The 14,810-nt window shown below is 41.9% G+C and overlaps 1 protein-coding gene across 1 annotated transcript in view; it reads left to right on the top strand.

Annotated features, from left to right (window-relative positions):
• Positions 1-14,810, top strand: part of gpat4 (glycerol-3-phosphate acyltransferase 4) — a 39,574-nt gene that overhangs the window by 407 nt on the left and 24,357 nt on the right. The window contains exons 2-3 of the mRNA XM_076283837.1: positions 878-1,389; positions 8,601-8,670. Coding sequence (XP_076139952.1) covers positions 1,222-1,389; positions 8,601-8,670 — 238 coding nt within the window. The 5' untranslated portion in view covers positions 878-1,221. The remainder of the gene's footprint in view (positions 1-877; positions 1,390-8,600; positions 8,671-14,810) is intronic.

The raw sequence follows: 14,810 nt of genomic DNA, 5'->3' as shown, positions 1-14,810 counted from the left end.
TTTGGGTAGCTAGCCAGCTAACACTTAGCTTAGCCAGTGGGTCGATTTAGCTTTCAAACACCGTTAAAGTTAGCACTTTACAACAACAATCTTGCTAGAAGCGATGTCATTACTAGATGGTGAACATTTTGATGTTTGATGGATGATGTACTGACTTTGAGCGGCAGAACCAGATGTCAGCTATGATACAATTTACTTGAAAGTTAGCCAAACAATCAGTAGCTTTACGCCAATGTTATTGTTACACCATGTGCCCGGCACAGGGCCAGCTAAGATCATTTTGCCAACTAACGTTACCTTAAAACATTGGATACCAAGGATAACAGTAACTTAGACCTAAATGTTAAATTCAGTATGCTGTACATGCATATACTTGGTCACGACAACGTCGTTCTGACACGTTATTTATACAGACGACCAGGACGTAAAAGCCAGGTAACCTTGTTTATTATGGCCCAATCAGGACACTTATCATAATGTTTCAGTTTTAAGTGTTCACGACTTGGACACAATAGTTTCCAGCAGCCTGCTGCTTTGCTAACATGCAAAGTTAACATGCTGGTTAGAGCTGATGATATTATAAAAGGCAACTTTTTGAGCCTTGTAGCTTGGCAGTGTCCAGGGCAGGGTAGGCCTTGTTGTTTTGACACACATTACCATTGACCGTGGACACCATATTCTTTTCTGAAGAACTTAATCAGTAGGCACATTTTCATAATTATCCATCCAATAATAATACATGGGACCGGTTATGTGGATGCCCATCTACATTGCTCAAACACTTGCCCCCATGCCTATCAAGGTAAGCTAGTTAGTCAAAACATTAAATCCCTCACCCCCCCCCCCCCCCTCCTCTCTCTTTCTCTTTACACAACAGGCCTGAGAATCCCAATTATGATAAAGTAGGGGTAGAAACTGGGTCGTGGTATTGCTTGCCATCTGAAAAAGGCTTCCTCATAGAATTTGGACTTGGACGCCCTCTCCTCCAGTCTTGATCACCGCGCCAGGCTCGGTGCTCACTTATGAAGGCCGAGTCTCAGCGTTGGCATCAGAGGCCGAGGAGCTTTTAAAGGTACAGGTGGACCGATCAGCCCTTTCCTCCTCGACTTCCTTATCCTCTATCTATCCTCTACCCTATCCTCTACCTCCTATTCCTCATCTCCCCGACCGTCAGCATCTCTCCGACCGTCCGGTTTGTGTGAGTTTGCCTTGCCCTGCAAGATGGCGTCCTACCTGGTGCCCTTCGACAGTCTGATTTGCATGCTGCTTGGCATCTCGTTCACCGTATGGGTCACTCTCCTCCTCGTCTTCATCATCGTGCCGGCCATCTTTGGAGTGTCCTTTGGCATACGACGCCTCTACATGAAGGCCCTGGTCAAGCTGTTTGAAGTAAGTTTATGTGTGTGTATGTATGTATGTATGTATGTATGTATGTGTGTCTTTGAACTGTATGCATGTCTTTCTGTGTGTCTATAGAAGGTCTTCATCACAGAAATGTAGGCTATGCTTAGTACTTGAGTTAAGTATTTACACAAAGAGAATGACACACACACTCACACACACATAGTGATATAGCACAGCACGTTTGCTTGGTTGTTTACACAAGCTGTTGATGAAGTTCTCTCCTAAAAGCCCTGCTCTGCTGAGAGTGAACCGTAGATAATCCATCATAGTTCACACTGTCCTGTTCTTGATTTGGTCACTGTTTGAGTGCCCTACTCAGCGATCAGTCTCATGTAGTCACTGTTTGAGTGCCCTACTCAGCGATCAGTCTCATGTAGTCACTATTTGAGTGCCCTACTCAGCGATCAGTCTCATGTAGTCACTATTTGAGTGCCCTACTCAGCTTTCAGTCTCATGTAGTCACTATTTGAGTGCCCTACTCAGCTTTCAGTCTCATGTAGTCACTATTTGAGTGCCCGACTCAGCTTTCAGTCTCATGTAGTCACTATTTGAGTGCCCTACTCAGCTTTCAGTCTCATGTAGTCACTATTTGAGTGGCCTACTCAGCTTTCAGTCTCATGTAGTCACTATTTGAGTGCCCTACTCAGCTTTCAGTCTCATGTAGTCACTATTTGAGTGCCCTACTCAGCGATCAGTCCCTGCAGGTGTGTGTCAAAGTTAGAATATCGTGGAAAAGTCCATAGCCCTAGCCAGACTGAGAGATTAAAGGCTCAGGAAACTTCTCGGGTCGACATTTTTTTTATTTATTATAAATTCTTTATTCTAATATTTTGAGATTCTGGATTTTTAATTTCCATGGGCTGTAAACAGTAATCATCAACAGGGCTCTACAGTGCGCCCATTTCACTCGCACATGCGAGTAAAAATGATGCCGTGCGAGTGCAAAAAAATATTTAGGCGCCCTGGTGCGAATGACTTCTAACCATGTCAATATTTGTCTACAAAATACACCGCAACATCGAGAAACATTACTGGTGCAAACCATAGAATCACGTTGCGAATGCCTCCCATCAACGTTAAGTTTCGCGTTGTGACTCGCTAGTAGTCGCTTCTATCAAATCCAAGAGCGCGCAGAAAAAGCGGAAAGTTAGACTAGCCAGCCAAGATGCAAAGATTGAAGAAATTAGTTTTTCTATCCACCGAATTCATTGGATATAGGAGGAACAGGATGAGATTCTGAGAATGCAGTGAGAGAAGGAAAGGTAACCTAACATGCCTTTTAGCCCAGTTGACGTATTGGCTGCAATATGCAAAATATAGCTGTAGCGAACCGGTGTTACATGGCAACTGGCTCGCATGTTAACTGGCTGCGTTGATGACGTTTCATGATTGATGACGAGTCTTTGACAGATGTGGCCGCTTGCAGATTTGTCACTTTCTGATATACTGATATCTGATATCTGAGACGCACACAAATATGCATGACATGTTTAAAAGTCAAAATTGTATGTAGTACTATGCATTGGACCATGAATATGCCACCCAAAAAACAAACACCTAAATTAACTCCACGTGGGTATCGAACCACGAATAAATTGACCTGTTTTCTTGGTAATAGCGTCTATCCACTTGCGCCACGAACCAGCTGACGGTACTCACAGAAATTGACTTCAGTTGTATGATTAAAAGAAGTCAGCTAACGTTAATATAATTGTAACAAGTTAACATAGCTGTTCGTGTTATCTGGCTACCATGTTATCATGCTACCGTTGCCCAAGCCATTTAGTAGGCCTTCAAAGTATCATGGTTAAGTTTTACAAACGTTTCACTGAGGTTAGGCTGTGGCCGCCCCTACCTGAAGTGTCTGTAGAGCCACATAAACGTCAGCAAATAAATTAAATTAAATTCCCAATTCTTAATTAATTCCCAATTCACAAGTTGGTGCTTCTCCTGTGGCGCAACAGGTTAATGCCTTTACATTGCTTTTTCATGCAGTCGACATGGGTTCAATCCTCCTCATCACACGTTTTTTTTTATTATTATTTATTTATTTTTAGACCAGCAACGCTTCCTCAATTTAGGCTACAGATGCTAGGTGGCCACAGAGAGCCTGACCAGCAGTCAGTGAAATGTTTGAAAACTTAACTATGATACTTTGAAGACCTACTGGCTTGGGCAACTGCTGTAGCAAGACAACACCATCAGCCGTGTTAACTTGCTACAATCATCAGCTGACTTCTTCTAATTGTATAGACTAAGTCAAGTAAATTTCCCTACGATTTATCAGCTGGCTCGTGGCGCAAGTACGTAGATGAATGGTTATCATGTAGGAGGTTTCATTTAGGAAGCGGGTTCGATACCCACGTGGAGTTATTATTTGGGTATTTATTTTTTTGGTGGCATATTCATGGTCCAGTGTATGTAGCGTACTACAGACAATTTTGACATTTAAATATGTCATGCATATTTGTATTTGTTCGTCTCCAGTTTCCATCAGAAAGTGACAAATCTGCAAGCGGCCACATCTGTCAAAGAAACGTCCTCACTCGTGAAACGTCATCAACGCAGCCAGTTAACATGGGTGCCAGTTGCCATGTAACACAGGCACAAAAGTAGCCTCCCGTAATACTCCCATTTTATTCAAAGGTAGAACGCTACTGACAACTCCAGGCTTCCACGCATGCTTGTTTGTTTACACCGAATACAAGCTGAAGTGCAAAACGAAAGTAGGCCTAACGTTTGCCCACTGCCCCCATCAATGTAGATATTTAAAATAAAAACTAAAAGTATAAAACATATATCCTTGATTAGCCTATGTTGGGTTTTGTGGAAGAGAAAATGGACTGTTTTAGTAGTAGAATTAGGCAGTATGCAGTCAGATAGGTCACCATGGGCATATTTGGATTAGCTATAGATGGATTCACAAATAAATTAGCCTACATTTGGCAGGATACTTGATATACAGGCTAAATGCAAATATGGCAATGTAGGCTATTATATTATTTTACATTAACAAAATGTAGGAAAATAGAACAGACTGAAAATAAAGTAGGCACTGATCTTTAAAATCCTTCCTGTAGCCTAAATGTTGTCAGTCATTCTTAATATCCGCAATTGGTGCACTGACATGTTTAACTGTTAGCTGCAGTATAATGTTAGATTATGTGCAAGTTAAGTACAGAACTGACTGTGCGCCCAAATTTTTGTCTGTGCTCCTACATTTTTTAACTTGGGCGCACAAGTGCTCCTGAAAAAAAAATGTTAGTGTAGAGCCCTGATCAATATTAGAATAATCAAGATAAAATAAAATGTTCCGTTCAGCATGTATGCTAAGACGCAAAAACACACACGTGTTGAACTGCGGCGTCAACGCTCCTCTAGCTTTAGGCTGCCTGCTGCCTGCCTGCTCGAACCCCCTCTTGCTGCTCTGAAATCACCGTGTGGAAATCAAATCAAATCAAACCAAAAGTGAAAAGGTGATATTGTTGCAGTCCAAAATTACTTTAAAGGGGTGGTTCAGGATTTTGGACACCTCATTTCCAAGTTAGCAAGTGTGATATTTATTAGTGGAGACCTTTTTCAACACGTTTCATCCAGTCCTTCTAATTGCAGAGTTCGCAGTTGCTAGACTAGCGCAAGTCATCAGTATGTGTTAGCCTGCCACTAAACACAGTCTTACCCACTCCAAAGTATACCGGAGGCAAATAAATTATAACGGCAGACAATCGAAACCTTGGCCTGCAGTGATCAAGGCAGACATTAATATATGAGTGACCTTGGCTATGGCACTGCTTGACTCTACCAACGCGACAACAGCAACAACAGGAGCCTTCCCAGTAGACACAATTACGTCTAATTACACAGGCCTCTGACGCCGTGTGTGCCTGACTGTTGTTGACTGATTGTGTCTTTTGAGACCGTTGGATTGGACCTTTCGTCTCTCTTCCTCCCTGTTGTCCTCGGCCTAGAGGCATGCCAGCTCAGCAGTTTGCCGCGCACACACACATACACACACACACGCTTGCCCAGAGCTATAAAAAGCGCAAGATGAAAGCAGTGGAGCGAGAAGGATACACGTGGAAGAGAGCGAGTGACCTTGAGTGACCCCTGAGTGGCCGTCCGACTCCTCCTGTCCTTTCTATTTCTATTAAAGGCTTCGCCGGCCTCTGCCGCTGCGCCTGCCTCCGGTACATTAACCCTTAAAGGTGTAGGTTTTTGAACATTCTAAGTTCCGCAACAATTGAAGGTTCTAAAATTCTATGTTGAATTCAATGAACCCAGATATTCTTTAGAACGTTCATTTCTCAACATTCCCATCACACCGGTGTGACGGTACTCCTTTAAGGGTTAAGGCCGTCTTGTTGAAATGAGATCCAGGCACGAATCCAACACTCACATTTCACAGAGGAGGAGGAGGAGGAGGACGACAACACGCAATACACTTGTCCTGTTCTTTTTTGGCAAGAAGTCTGCCGTAATTCTGCCACAATTATATCACAGTATATCACAGGCCTCATGTTGAAGTCTAGCGTAATTCTTCCACAGTTATATCACAGTATACCAGTATATATCACAGGCCTCATGTTGAGCTGGTTGCTATTGTGATGCTGCACAGTGAAAGAGTTGCGAATCTTCCTTTCAAGGCATTCAGCAAGCATTAGTTAAATATGTTCTATCTTACAATACAGGAACAACATGGCCTAGACATGCCAAAGCAGCGCTAGTTAAATATGTTCTTATGTTCTATCTTACAATACAGGAACAACATAGCCTAGACATGCCAAAGCAGCGCTAGTTTCATCCAGTTCTGCTGTATGTCTTGTACAACTTGATTCAGCCTGGTTGTACAAGACCAAAGCCACAGGGTACACACACACACACACACACACACACACATGACCAAAGGCACAGGTTGAATCAGTATGATGCTGTTGATCTTGCTGTTGACACTGTGTGTGTGTGTGTGTGTGTGTGTGTGTGTGTGTGTGTGTGTGTGTGTGTGTGTGTGTGTGTGTGTGTGTGGTGTGTGTGTGAGAGATGGGCAGAGACAGACAGTCTTTGTTACTGTGAGCACTGAGGCCAGCTGCCTATTCAGGCTCACAACTACAAGGCCAGCATCTACGCACACAGACAGGCACACATACACACACACACATGCGCACACACACACAGACAGGCACATGAATACTCACACACACGCACAGACAGACAGGCACATGTGCACACACACAGACAGGCACATGCATACTCACACACATTGAAACACTCTCTCACACACACTGACACACTCTCACACACACACAAAGACCGGCACATGCATACTCACACACACTGACGCACCCTCAAACACACACACAATCACACAAAGACAGGCACATGCATACTCACACACACACACAAACATGCATGCACGCACATACACTCACACAAACATGCATGCATGCACACACACTCACACAAACATGCCTGCACACACACTCACACGTATGTGTGCACAACAAGGGCACTCATGCCGCAGCCTCAGCAATAAGAGCAGCAGCAAAATAATATGTCAGCAGATCTCCAATTAGCTACTCAAGACAATCAGATCTCATCAAAGCTAAGAGTGTAGACCAGAAAGATCTTCAGAAGCCAGACTTCTAAATTAGCAGCATATCTATTTAAAGAGTGTGTGTGTGTGTGTGTGTGTGTGTGTGTGTGTGTGTGTGTGTGTGTGTGTGTGTGTGTGTGTGTGTGTGTGTGTGTGTGTGTGTGTGTGTGTGTGTGTGTGTGTGTGTGTGTGTGTGTGTGTGTGTGTGTGTGTGTGTGTGTGTGTGCAGTGTGTGTGCTTGTAAATCTATTTGCGATGGGCTTCATTCTGAGATCAGGCAGGAAGTGATATCTGTTTCCTCTGGTTGTGAGCTCTTCTTGAGGTTGGATAGTGCACTGACCCCCGAAGCTTCCTCATGCGTCGTCCACTCATGTTGATGCCACTAAATCACAGATGCCTTAGTGCAGTGCCGGTGACCCTTTGGTTTTATGTAGACAAGGGCTTGAGTAAACATCACATCTGGCCAGTTGACACCTATAAATCCTACTGACAATAAGGGAGTTTTTCCCTAATCCCTAATGGTTTGCACAGAAACTCAGATGCAGCAGGATGAGTGAGTTGTGGTATCGCTTAAAGGGGTGGTTCAGGATTTTGGACATAAGACCTCATTTCCAAGTAAGCAAGTGTGATATTTATCAGTGGAGACCGTTTTCAACACGTTTCATCCAGTCCTTCTAATTGCAGAGTTCGCAGGTGCTAGGCTAGCGCAAGTCAACGGTATGTGCTAGCCTGCCACTAAAGACAGTCTTACCCACTCCAAAGTACACCCGAGGCAAATTCCAGACAATCGATGTAAATGTCTGTGTTGATAGAATAGTGTGAGAAATACAACTACCCTCGCATCGCGTTGCAATAGTTATACTTTGGTCCCTGAAGTTGGTAGTAGTCATTTTGCATCTCAGCGGCGGACTGATATTACCAAGGCTACTACTAGGTATCCCCATTGGAGTGCGCTTTACTGTTTACTTTTCGGCGCAGTACTACTAACCAGAGCAAGTATAATTCCGCCGCTGCTAAGAAACTAGTCCCTCAAAATGTAATGCGATCGTTGAAATGCAAGGATAGAATAACGTTAGAAATAACACTATCAAAACAGACATTTACATCGATAGTCTGGCGTTATAATTTATTTGCCTCGGGTGTACTTTGGAGTGGGTAAGACTGTTTTTAGTGGCAGGCTAGCACATACCGTTGACTTGCGCTAGCCTAGCACCTGCGAACTCTGCAATTAGAAGGACTGGATGAAACGTGTTGAAAACGGTCTCCACTGATAAATATCACACTTGCTTACTTGGAAATGAGGTCCTATGTCCAAAATCCTGAACCACCCCTTTAAGTACACAAATGCCTTTAGCAGAGAGAGATATTCTGTGTGTCTGTAATATGTCTCAAGACCATTTGTTTTATGTTGTGATGAGTGTGTGTATGATTTCTGAGAGAGTGTTTTTTCCCCTTCTCTTTTAATAGGTGTACGATATCTGGGAAAATGTTCTGTTAGTGAATATATGAAATGTTGGCGGTTTGTGTGTGTGAATGTTTGTGTTGTGCAATTTCTGTGCGTGTATTACCTCCTAAGTGTGTGTGTGTTTGTGTGTTGTGTCCTCAGTGGGCTACTCTGCGTATGGAGAGGAGAGCGCGAGAGAAGAACCAGGAACTTTACAAACCCTACAGCAATGGTGAGTCCCACACGCACACACACACACACATACACACGTACACACAAATACACACGCACAAATACACACACACGCATAAATACACACACGCACACACACGCACAAATACGCACACACACTCACAAATACACACACACACGCACAAATAGGGTTGCAAAATTCCGGGAATTTTCAAAGTTGGAAACTTTCCATGGGAATTAACGGGAATATATGGGAATTAACAGGAATAAACGGGAATTAATGGGAATAAACTGGGAATTTTTAATATGGAAAGTTAGTCTATAACAGGGAACTTAAATGTAGTGGACAAAACCCCATCTACAGCATAATATTAGTTAAAACAACAGCACGCACACAGCAATCAGCATAGGCTAGACATAAAGGAAACCTATGGTGCGTTCATGTGCATGGGAAAAAAAGGTTCCAACCAATCGGATTTTGTTGTTGAGTGGTGTGGTGTATCTTGGGCAGTTCAGTGTTGCTAGTTTAGCATGCTAGTAAACAATAGGCAGAGAATGGGATTTCCGCTAGCATGCTAGTTAACTTTGTATGCTAAGCTAAGCGAAAATACAAATATTCAAATCAAATAGCTTATTACGAAACAAAATGTTTGTTTATATATGAAACAGTTTGTATGAATTACCCAAAATTCACAGTTAATTACCATAAATTCCAATTAATTCCCATAATTAGGGGTCCGAGCAGCGTAGCTGCAGGAACCCTATTGTTTCTGTACCGTTCATTTTTTGGCCAAAATTCTGTAAAAGTCATACTGCAGCCTAAACCGTAACTCCAAAACTCTTGAAATTTTCAGGTATGGTTACCAGTACCCCCCTCTACCCATAACCCAAAATTTGGGGTACTGCACCCAAAGGTGGCGCTATTGAAAAAAAAAGTTAATTATGCTTATTTCTCCTTACCAGATTCACCTAGACTCAAAATTCTTTCAGAATATTAATCTCTAAACTCAGATGCATCTTTTTGGCCCTGGTCTTATGGTCTACAAATGTTTACTTTTTCCACAATTTCATGGAAAAGCCAAACATTATAAAAAGTTTCACATTCTTCAAAAAGAATCGAATCTTCACCAAAATTCTCACAGACAATGTTTAGACCAAGCCTCACAAAAGTTATCGCTCAGAATTTTGATATTTTGTTCCATTTCAGAGATATAGGCCAATAAAGTTAGACCACTTAGGCCTTTTTTCCTAGATCACCTATATTCCTATAAACCGTAAGTCCTAGAAACTTGACATTTTCAAGTATTGTTACCAGTACCCCCCACTACCCATAACCCAAATTTGGGGTACTGCACCCAAAGGTGGCGCTCTTGTCAAAAACGCTTATTTCTCCTTACCAGATTCACCTAGACTCAAAATTCTTTCATCATATTAATCTCTACATTCAGATGCATCTTTTTCACCCTGGTCTTATGCTCTAAAAATGTTTACTTTTGCCACAATTTCAGAGAAAAGCCAAACATCATAAAAAGTTTCACAGGCTTCAAAAATTATCAAATCTTCACCAAAATTCTCACAGACAATGTTTAGACAAAGCCTCACAAAAGCTATCAAAAGAATTTGGATACGTTGTTCCATTTCAGAGATATAGGCCAATAAAGTTCGACCACTCAGCCCATTTCTCCTATATCACCTATATTCCTATATGAGTAATTTTTTTTCTTGGATAACAACCATACAACCATCATTAGGTGGATACCATTAACAGTGCACATTTTCAGATATGTACTCTTTTTTATAAAGCCCTTAATTCTATTGTCAAATGTATGCTAGGAATTTTCTTGATGTTGTGTGTTTGCCAACACACATTTTCACCATTTGAATGTGACTGCTCAATGTGTATGATTGTCAGTGGCTGAGTGGGATAATGCCTAGTGCTGGTGTTTGTTAGGTTGAGAGTTCGAATCCTGCTAGAGCTTTAGGCTGAAGATGCACATGCTATTGGTTATTGAAGATTCACACTATTGAACAGCACCTGAATGACATCAGACAATTAACATTCACACTCATTAGTTGCCAAGAATCAGAATGCCGACACACTCTGACATATAGGGGAACTTCTTTGTTTACTATTTTTCCTTCATCATTAAGTCTATCATATTTATATTTCATCCATTACTGTTCTTCTCTATAAATGTCTAATTGCCCCAGAATATCCAAAAGTTTTCAGGTGTACTCTTTCAGGAAAGCCCTTCATTTTATTGTCAAATGTATACTTGGAGTTTTTCTTGTGTGTTTACCAACACACATTTTCACCATTTGAATGTGACTGCTGAATGTGTATGATTGTCAGTGGCAGAGTGGGATAATGTCTAGTGCTGGTGTTTGTTAGGTTGAGAGTTCGAATCCTGCTAGAGCTTTAGGCTCAAGATGCACATGCTATTGGTTATTGAAGATTCACACTATTGAACAGCACCTGAATGACATCAGACAATTAACATTCACACTCATTAGTTGCCAAGAATCAGAATGCCGACACACTCTATGACATATAGGGGAACTTCTTTGTTTACTATTTTTCCTTCATCATTAAGTCTATCATATTTATATTTCATCCATTACTGTTCTTCTCTATAAATGTCTAATTGCCCCAGAATATCCAAAAGTTTTCAGGTGTATTTTTTCAGGAAAGCCCTTCATTTTATTGTCAAATATATACTTGGAGTTTTTCTTGTGTGTTTACCAACACACATTTTCACCATGTGAATGTGACTACCCAATATGTAGGATTGTCAGTGGCTCAGTGGGATAATGCCTAGTGCTGGTGTTTGTTAGGTTGAGGGTTTGAATCCCCGGTAGTGCTTTAGGCTCTAGCTCGAATACTATTGGTTATTGAAGATTCACACCATTGAACAGCACCTGAATGACATCAGGCAATCAACATTCACACTCATCAGTTGCCAAGAATCAGAATGCCGAGACACTCTATGACATTCAGGGGAACTTCTTTGTTTACTATTTTTCCTTCATCATTAAGTCTATCATATTTATATTTAATCTATTAGTGTTCATCTCTACAAATGTCTAATCGCCCCTCCATGCTTGGAGTTTTTCTTGTGTGTTTACCAATACACATTTTCAGCATGTGAATGTGACTGGCAAAGATGTAGGATTGACAGTGGCTTAGTGGGATAATGCCTTGTACTGGTCATCCTTATGTTGAGTGTTCAAATCCCACCTGAAGCATTAGTGTTAAAATACTGTTGGGTTGTGGAGGTTAGCATACTAAAATAGAATGCTGTTGGGTTGTGGAGGTTAGCACACTATAACATTACAGCATTACAGCTACTTGTCAATATGGACTTGTAGTGCAAGGCAAGTATAACTGTATAATTATACGCTGTTTATCTTATTGACTCCGACACAGAACCCACCACCACAAATACAATTCAATTCTGTGGGAAACACTGCCTTCCATTATCAAACCCTTCATCTTATCCACAACAAATAAATAGTCCTGTAGAATCAAGTATTGTTAGAATACTGTTGGGTTGTGGAGGTTAGCACACTATAATGTTACAGCACAGGGTAATCCTAATTTTATGCATCAAATTTATTCCAATCCAACTCAAAAGTGTTGAACGACACAAAGTGAAGGTTTTATCCAGATCGATCCTTGTTTCCCTTTGAACAACCCATTTTCAAGATTTGATCCAATCCGATAGCTGAAATCCGGTAACTGAAATCCGATAACCGAAATCCGATCACGTTTCTTTTGAACAATTGTGCCCAAACAATCAAAGCATAAGTAAAACTAAAAAGCTATGCCATCATGTTCGTTTTGCTCGGACCCCGTAAATCACCGCTTGCGGTTATATTTACCTTTAATTCCATTAAAGTTTCCAATTTTAAATATTTCCAAAATTCCCCAGCTTAACCCCATGGTAAGTTTCCGGAAATTTACCGGAAATTTTCCGCCCCTTTGCAACCCTACGTACAAATACACGCACGCACAAATACACACGCACGCACAAATACACACACACACACACGTCGCACACACACGCACAAATACACACACACACATGCACAAATGCACACACACGCACAAATACACACACACACATGCACAAATGCACACACACGCACAAATACACACACACGCACAAATACACACACACACACACACACGTCGCACACACACGCACAAATACACACACACACACGCACAAATGCACACACACACACAAATGCACACACACGCACAAATGCACACACTCACAAATACACACACACACACACAAATACACGCACACACACGCACAAATGCACACACACACACACACGCACAAATACAAACACACACGCGCACAAATACACGCACACACACAAATATACACACACGCACACACACGCACAAATACACAAATACACGCACGCACACACACACGCACAAATACACACATACACACACACGCACAAATACACACATACACACACACGCACAAATGCACACACATGCACAAATACACGCACACGCACAAATACACACACACGCACAAATACACACACACGCACAAATACACAAATACACGCACACACACACGCACAAATACACACATACACACACACACACACACACACACATACGCACAAATACACACATACACACACACACACACATACGCACAAATACACACAAATACACACACACACACACACACACACACACACACACACATACGCACAAATACACACATATGCACAAATACACACACACGCACAAATACACAAGCACACACACACACAAATACACACACACACACACACACGCACACACGCACAAATACACACACGCACACACATGCACAAATACACACATACACACACACACACACACACGCATAAATACACACACACACACACACACACACACACACACGCACATAAATACACACACACACACACACACGCACATAAATACACACACGCACAAATACACACACACACGCACAAATACACACACACATTAGGGTTGGGCGATGTCGCCTAAATTGGCATTTGACGATGTGTACAGTAAAACATCGTGATGGACGATGATATCGTCGGGGGCGGGGGGGGGTTTCGTGTAGTAAACAGCCTATAGGTATGTCTGTACAGAAATACATTTATAATGTTCTACATAAAAATAAAAAAAATGCTATTATATAGGCTATACGGCCTGATGAAAGTGGACAGCTAAGAGAGACATACTGACCAGGCTACCGAAGTTGTGTGGAAGATCTAATCCAAGAAAATTGTTGTGAAAGACGGATAGACAATCAATCTGAACACTTGCGTGTGCACCAACCAGCGGAATATTACACATTGCCAGACTTCGCTGGACCCAGCAAAAAAGCTACTTAAGACTACTATCGTGGTCAGTCATTTAAAATATTAGTAGGCCTACTATGCAGCATCCCACGTTATCAGGCTACCGTCTATGCTGACTATAAGGGCGGCGGGAAGTGAAAGTAAAGGGCTGCAATCGCGCAGTCCAGGCTATTAGGAGGGCCAAGTAAAAACACTTTTACAAATAACGAATCCCGATTACCACTCCGCTGCTGTCTGGGACTTTTGCTAAATGCATGAAATACAAGCCTTACAGTGAAAGACGGATAGGCTACCTTCTGATCCTATAATTAACGAAAGAAATGGTTTATTTTAACACAGAGAAGAAGGACGCATTTGGCGCCCGCTGTAGCCTCGCAAAAATATTTGAGCGCTAGAATGTCCTAGTCGTAGCCTAACAATAATAAATCTATATTTTCTGCTAAAACATTAGGCTACATATTACGTCCAATGTAGGCTATAGGCCTGCGAGACATGTAGGCTACTAAAGGACAATTAGGCTACACATTCCCGTCACAGTCAGGAATTATTTGAATAAGAGGGTAAGTCTTTTATTTTACAAGACGGTAGACTAATACGTGATAACTGTTTGGCTGACAGCCTTTAAAGTAGGCTCAATTTCATTTTCAGGGAAAGGTTTTTTTATGTTTTAGCCTGTTACAGCAAGAATTAGTGACTGGCATGTGGGGGCGTGGCATCACGATGGTTGCTTTCCATCGTGATGCCTGTCAACCATCACGATGGACGATGATATCGTCCATCGGCACAACCCTAACACACATACACATG

This window comes from Alosa pseudoharengus, unplaced genomic scaffold (assembly GCF_046254945.1).
Source record: "Alosa pseudoharengus isolate Yale_2024_CS ecotype anadromous, Long Island Sound unplaced genomic scaffold, YU_APseudo_1.1 YU_APseudo_1.1_scf_14, whole genome shotgun sequence".
Classification (NCBI taxonomy): domain Eukaryota; kingdom Metazoa; phylum Chordata; class Actinopteri; order Clupeiformes; family Clupeidae; genus Alosa; species Alosa pseudoharengus.
This window is presented reverse-complemented; position numbering and strand designations above follow the sequence as displayed.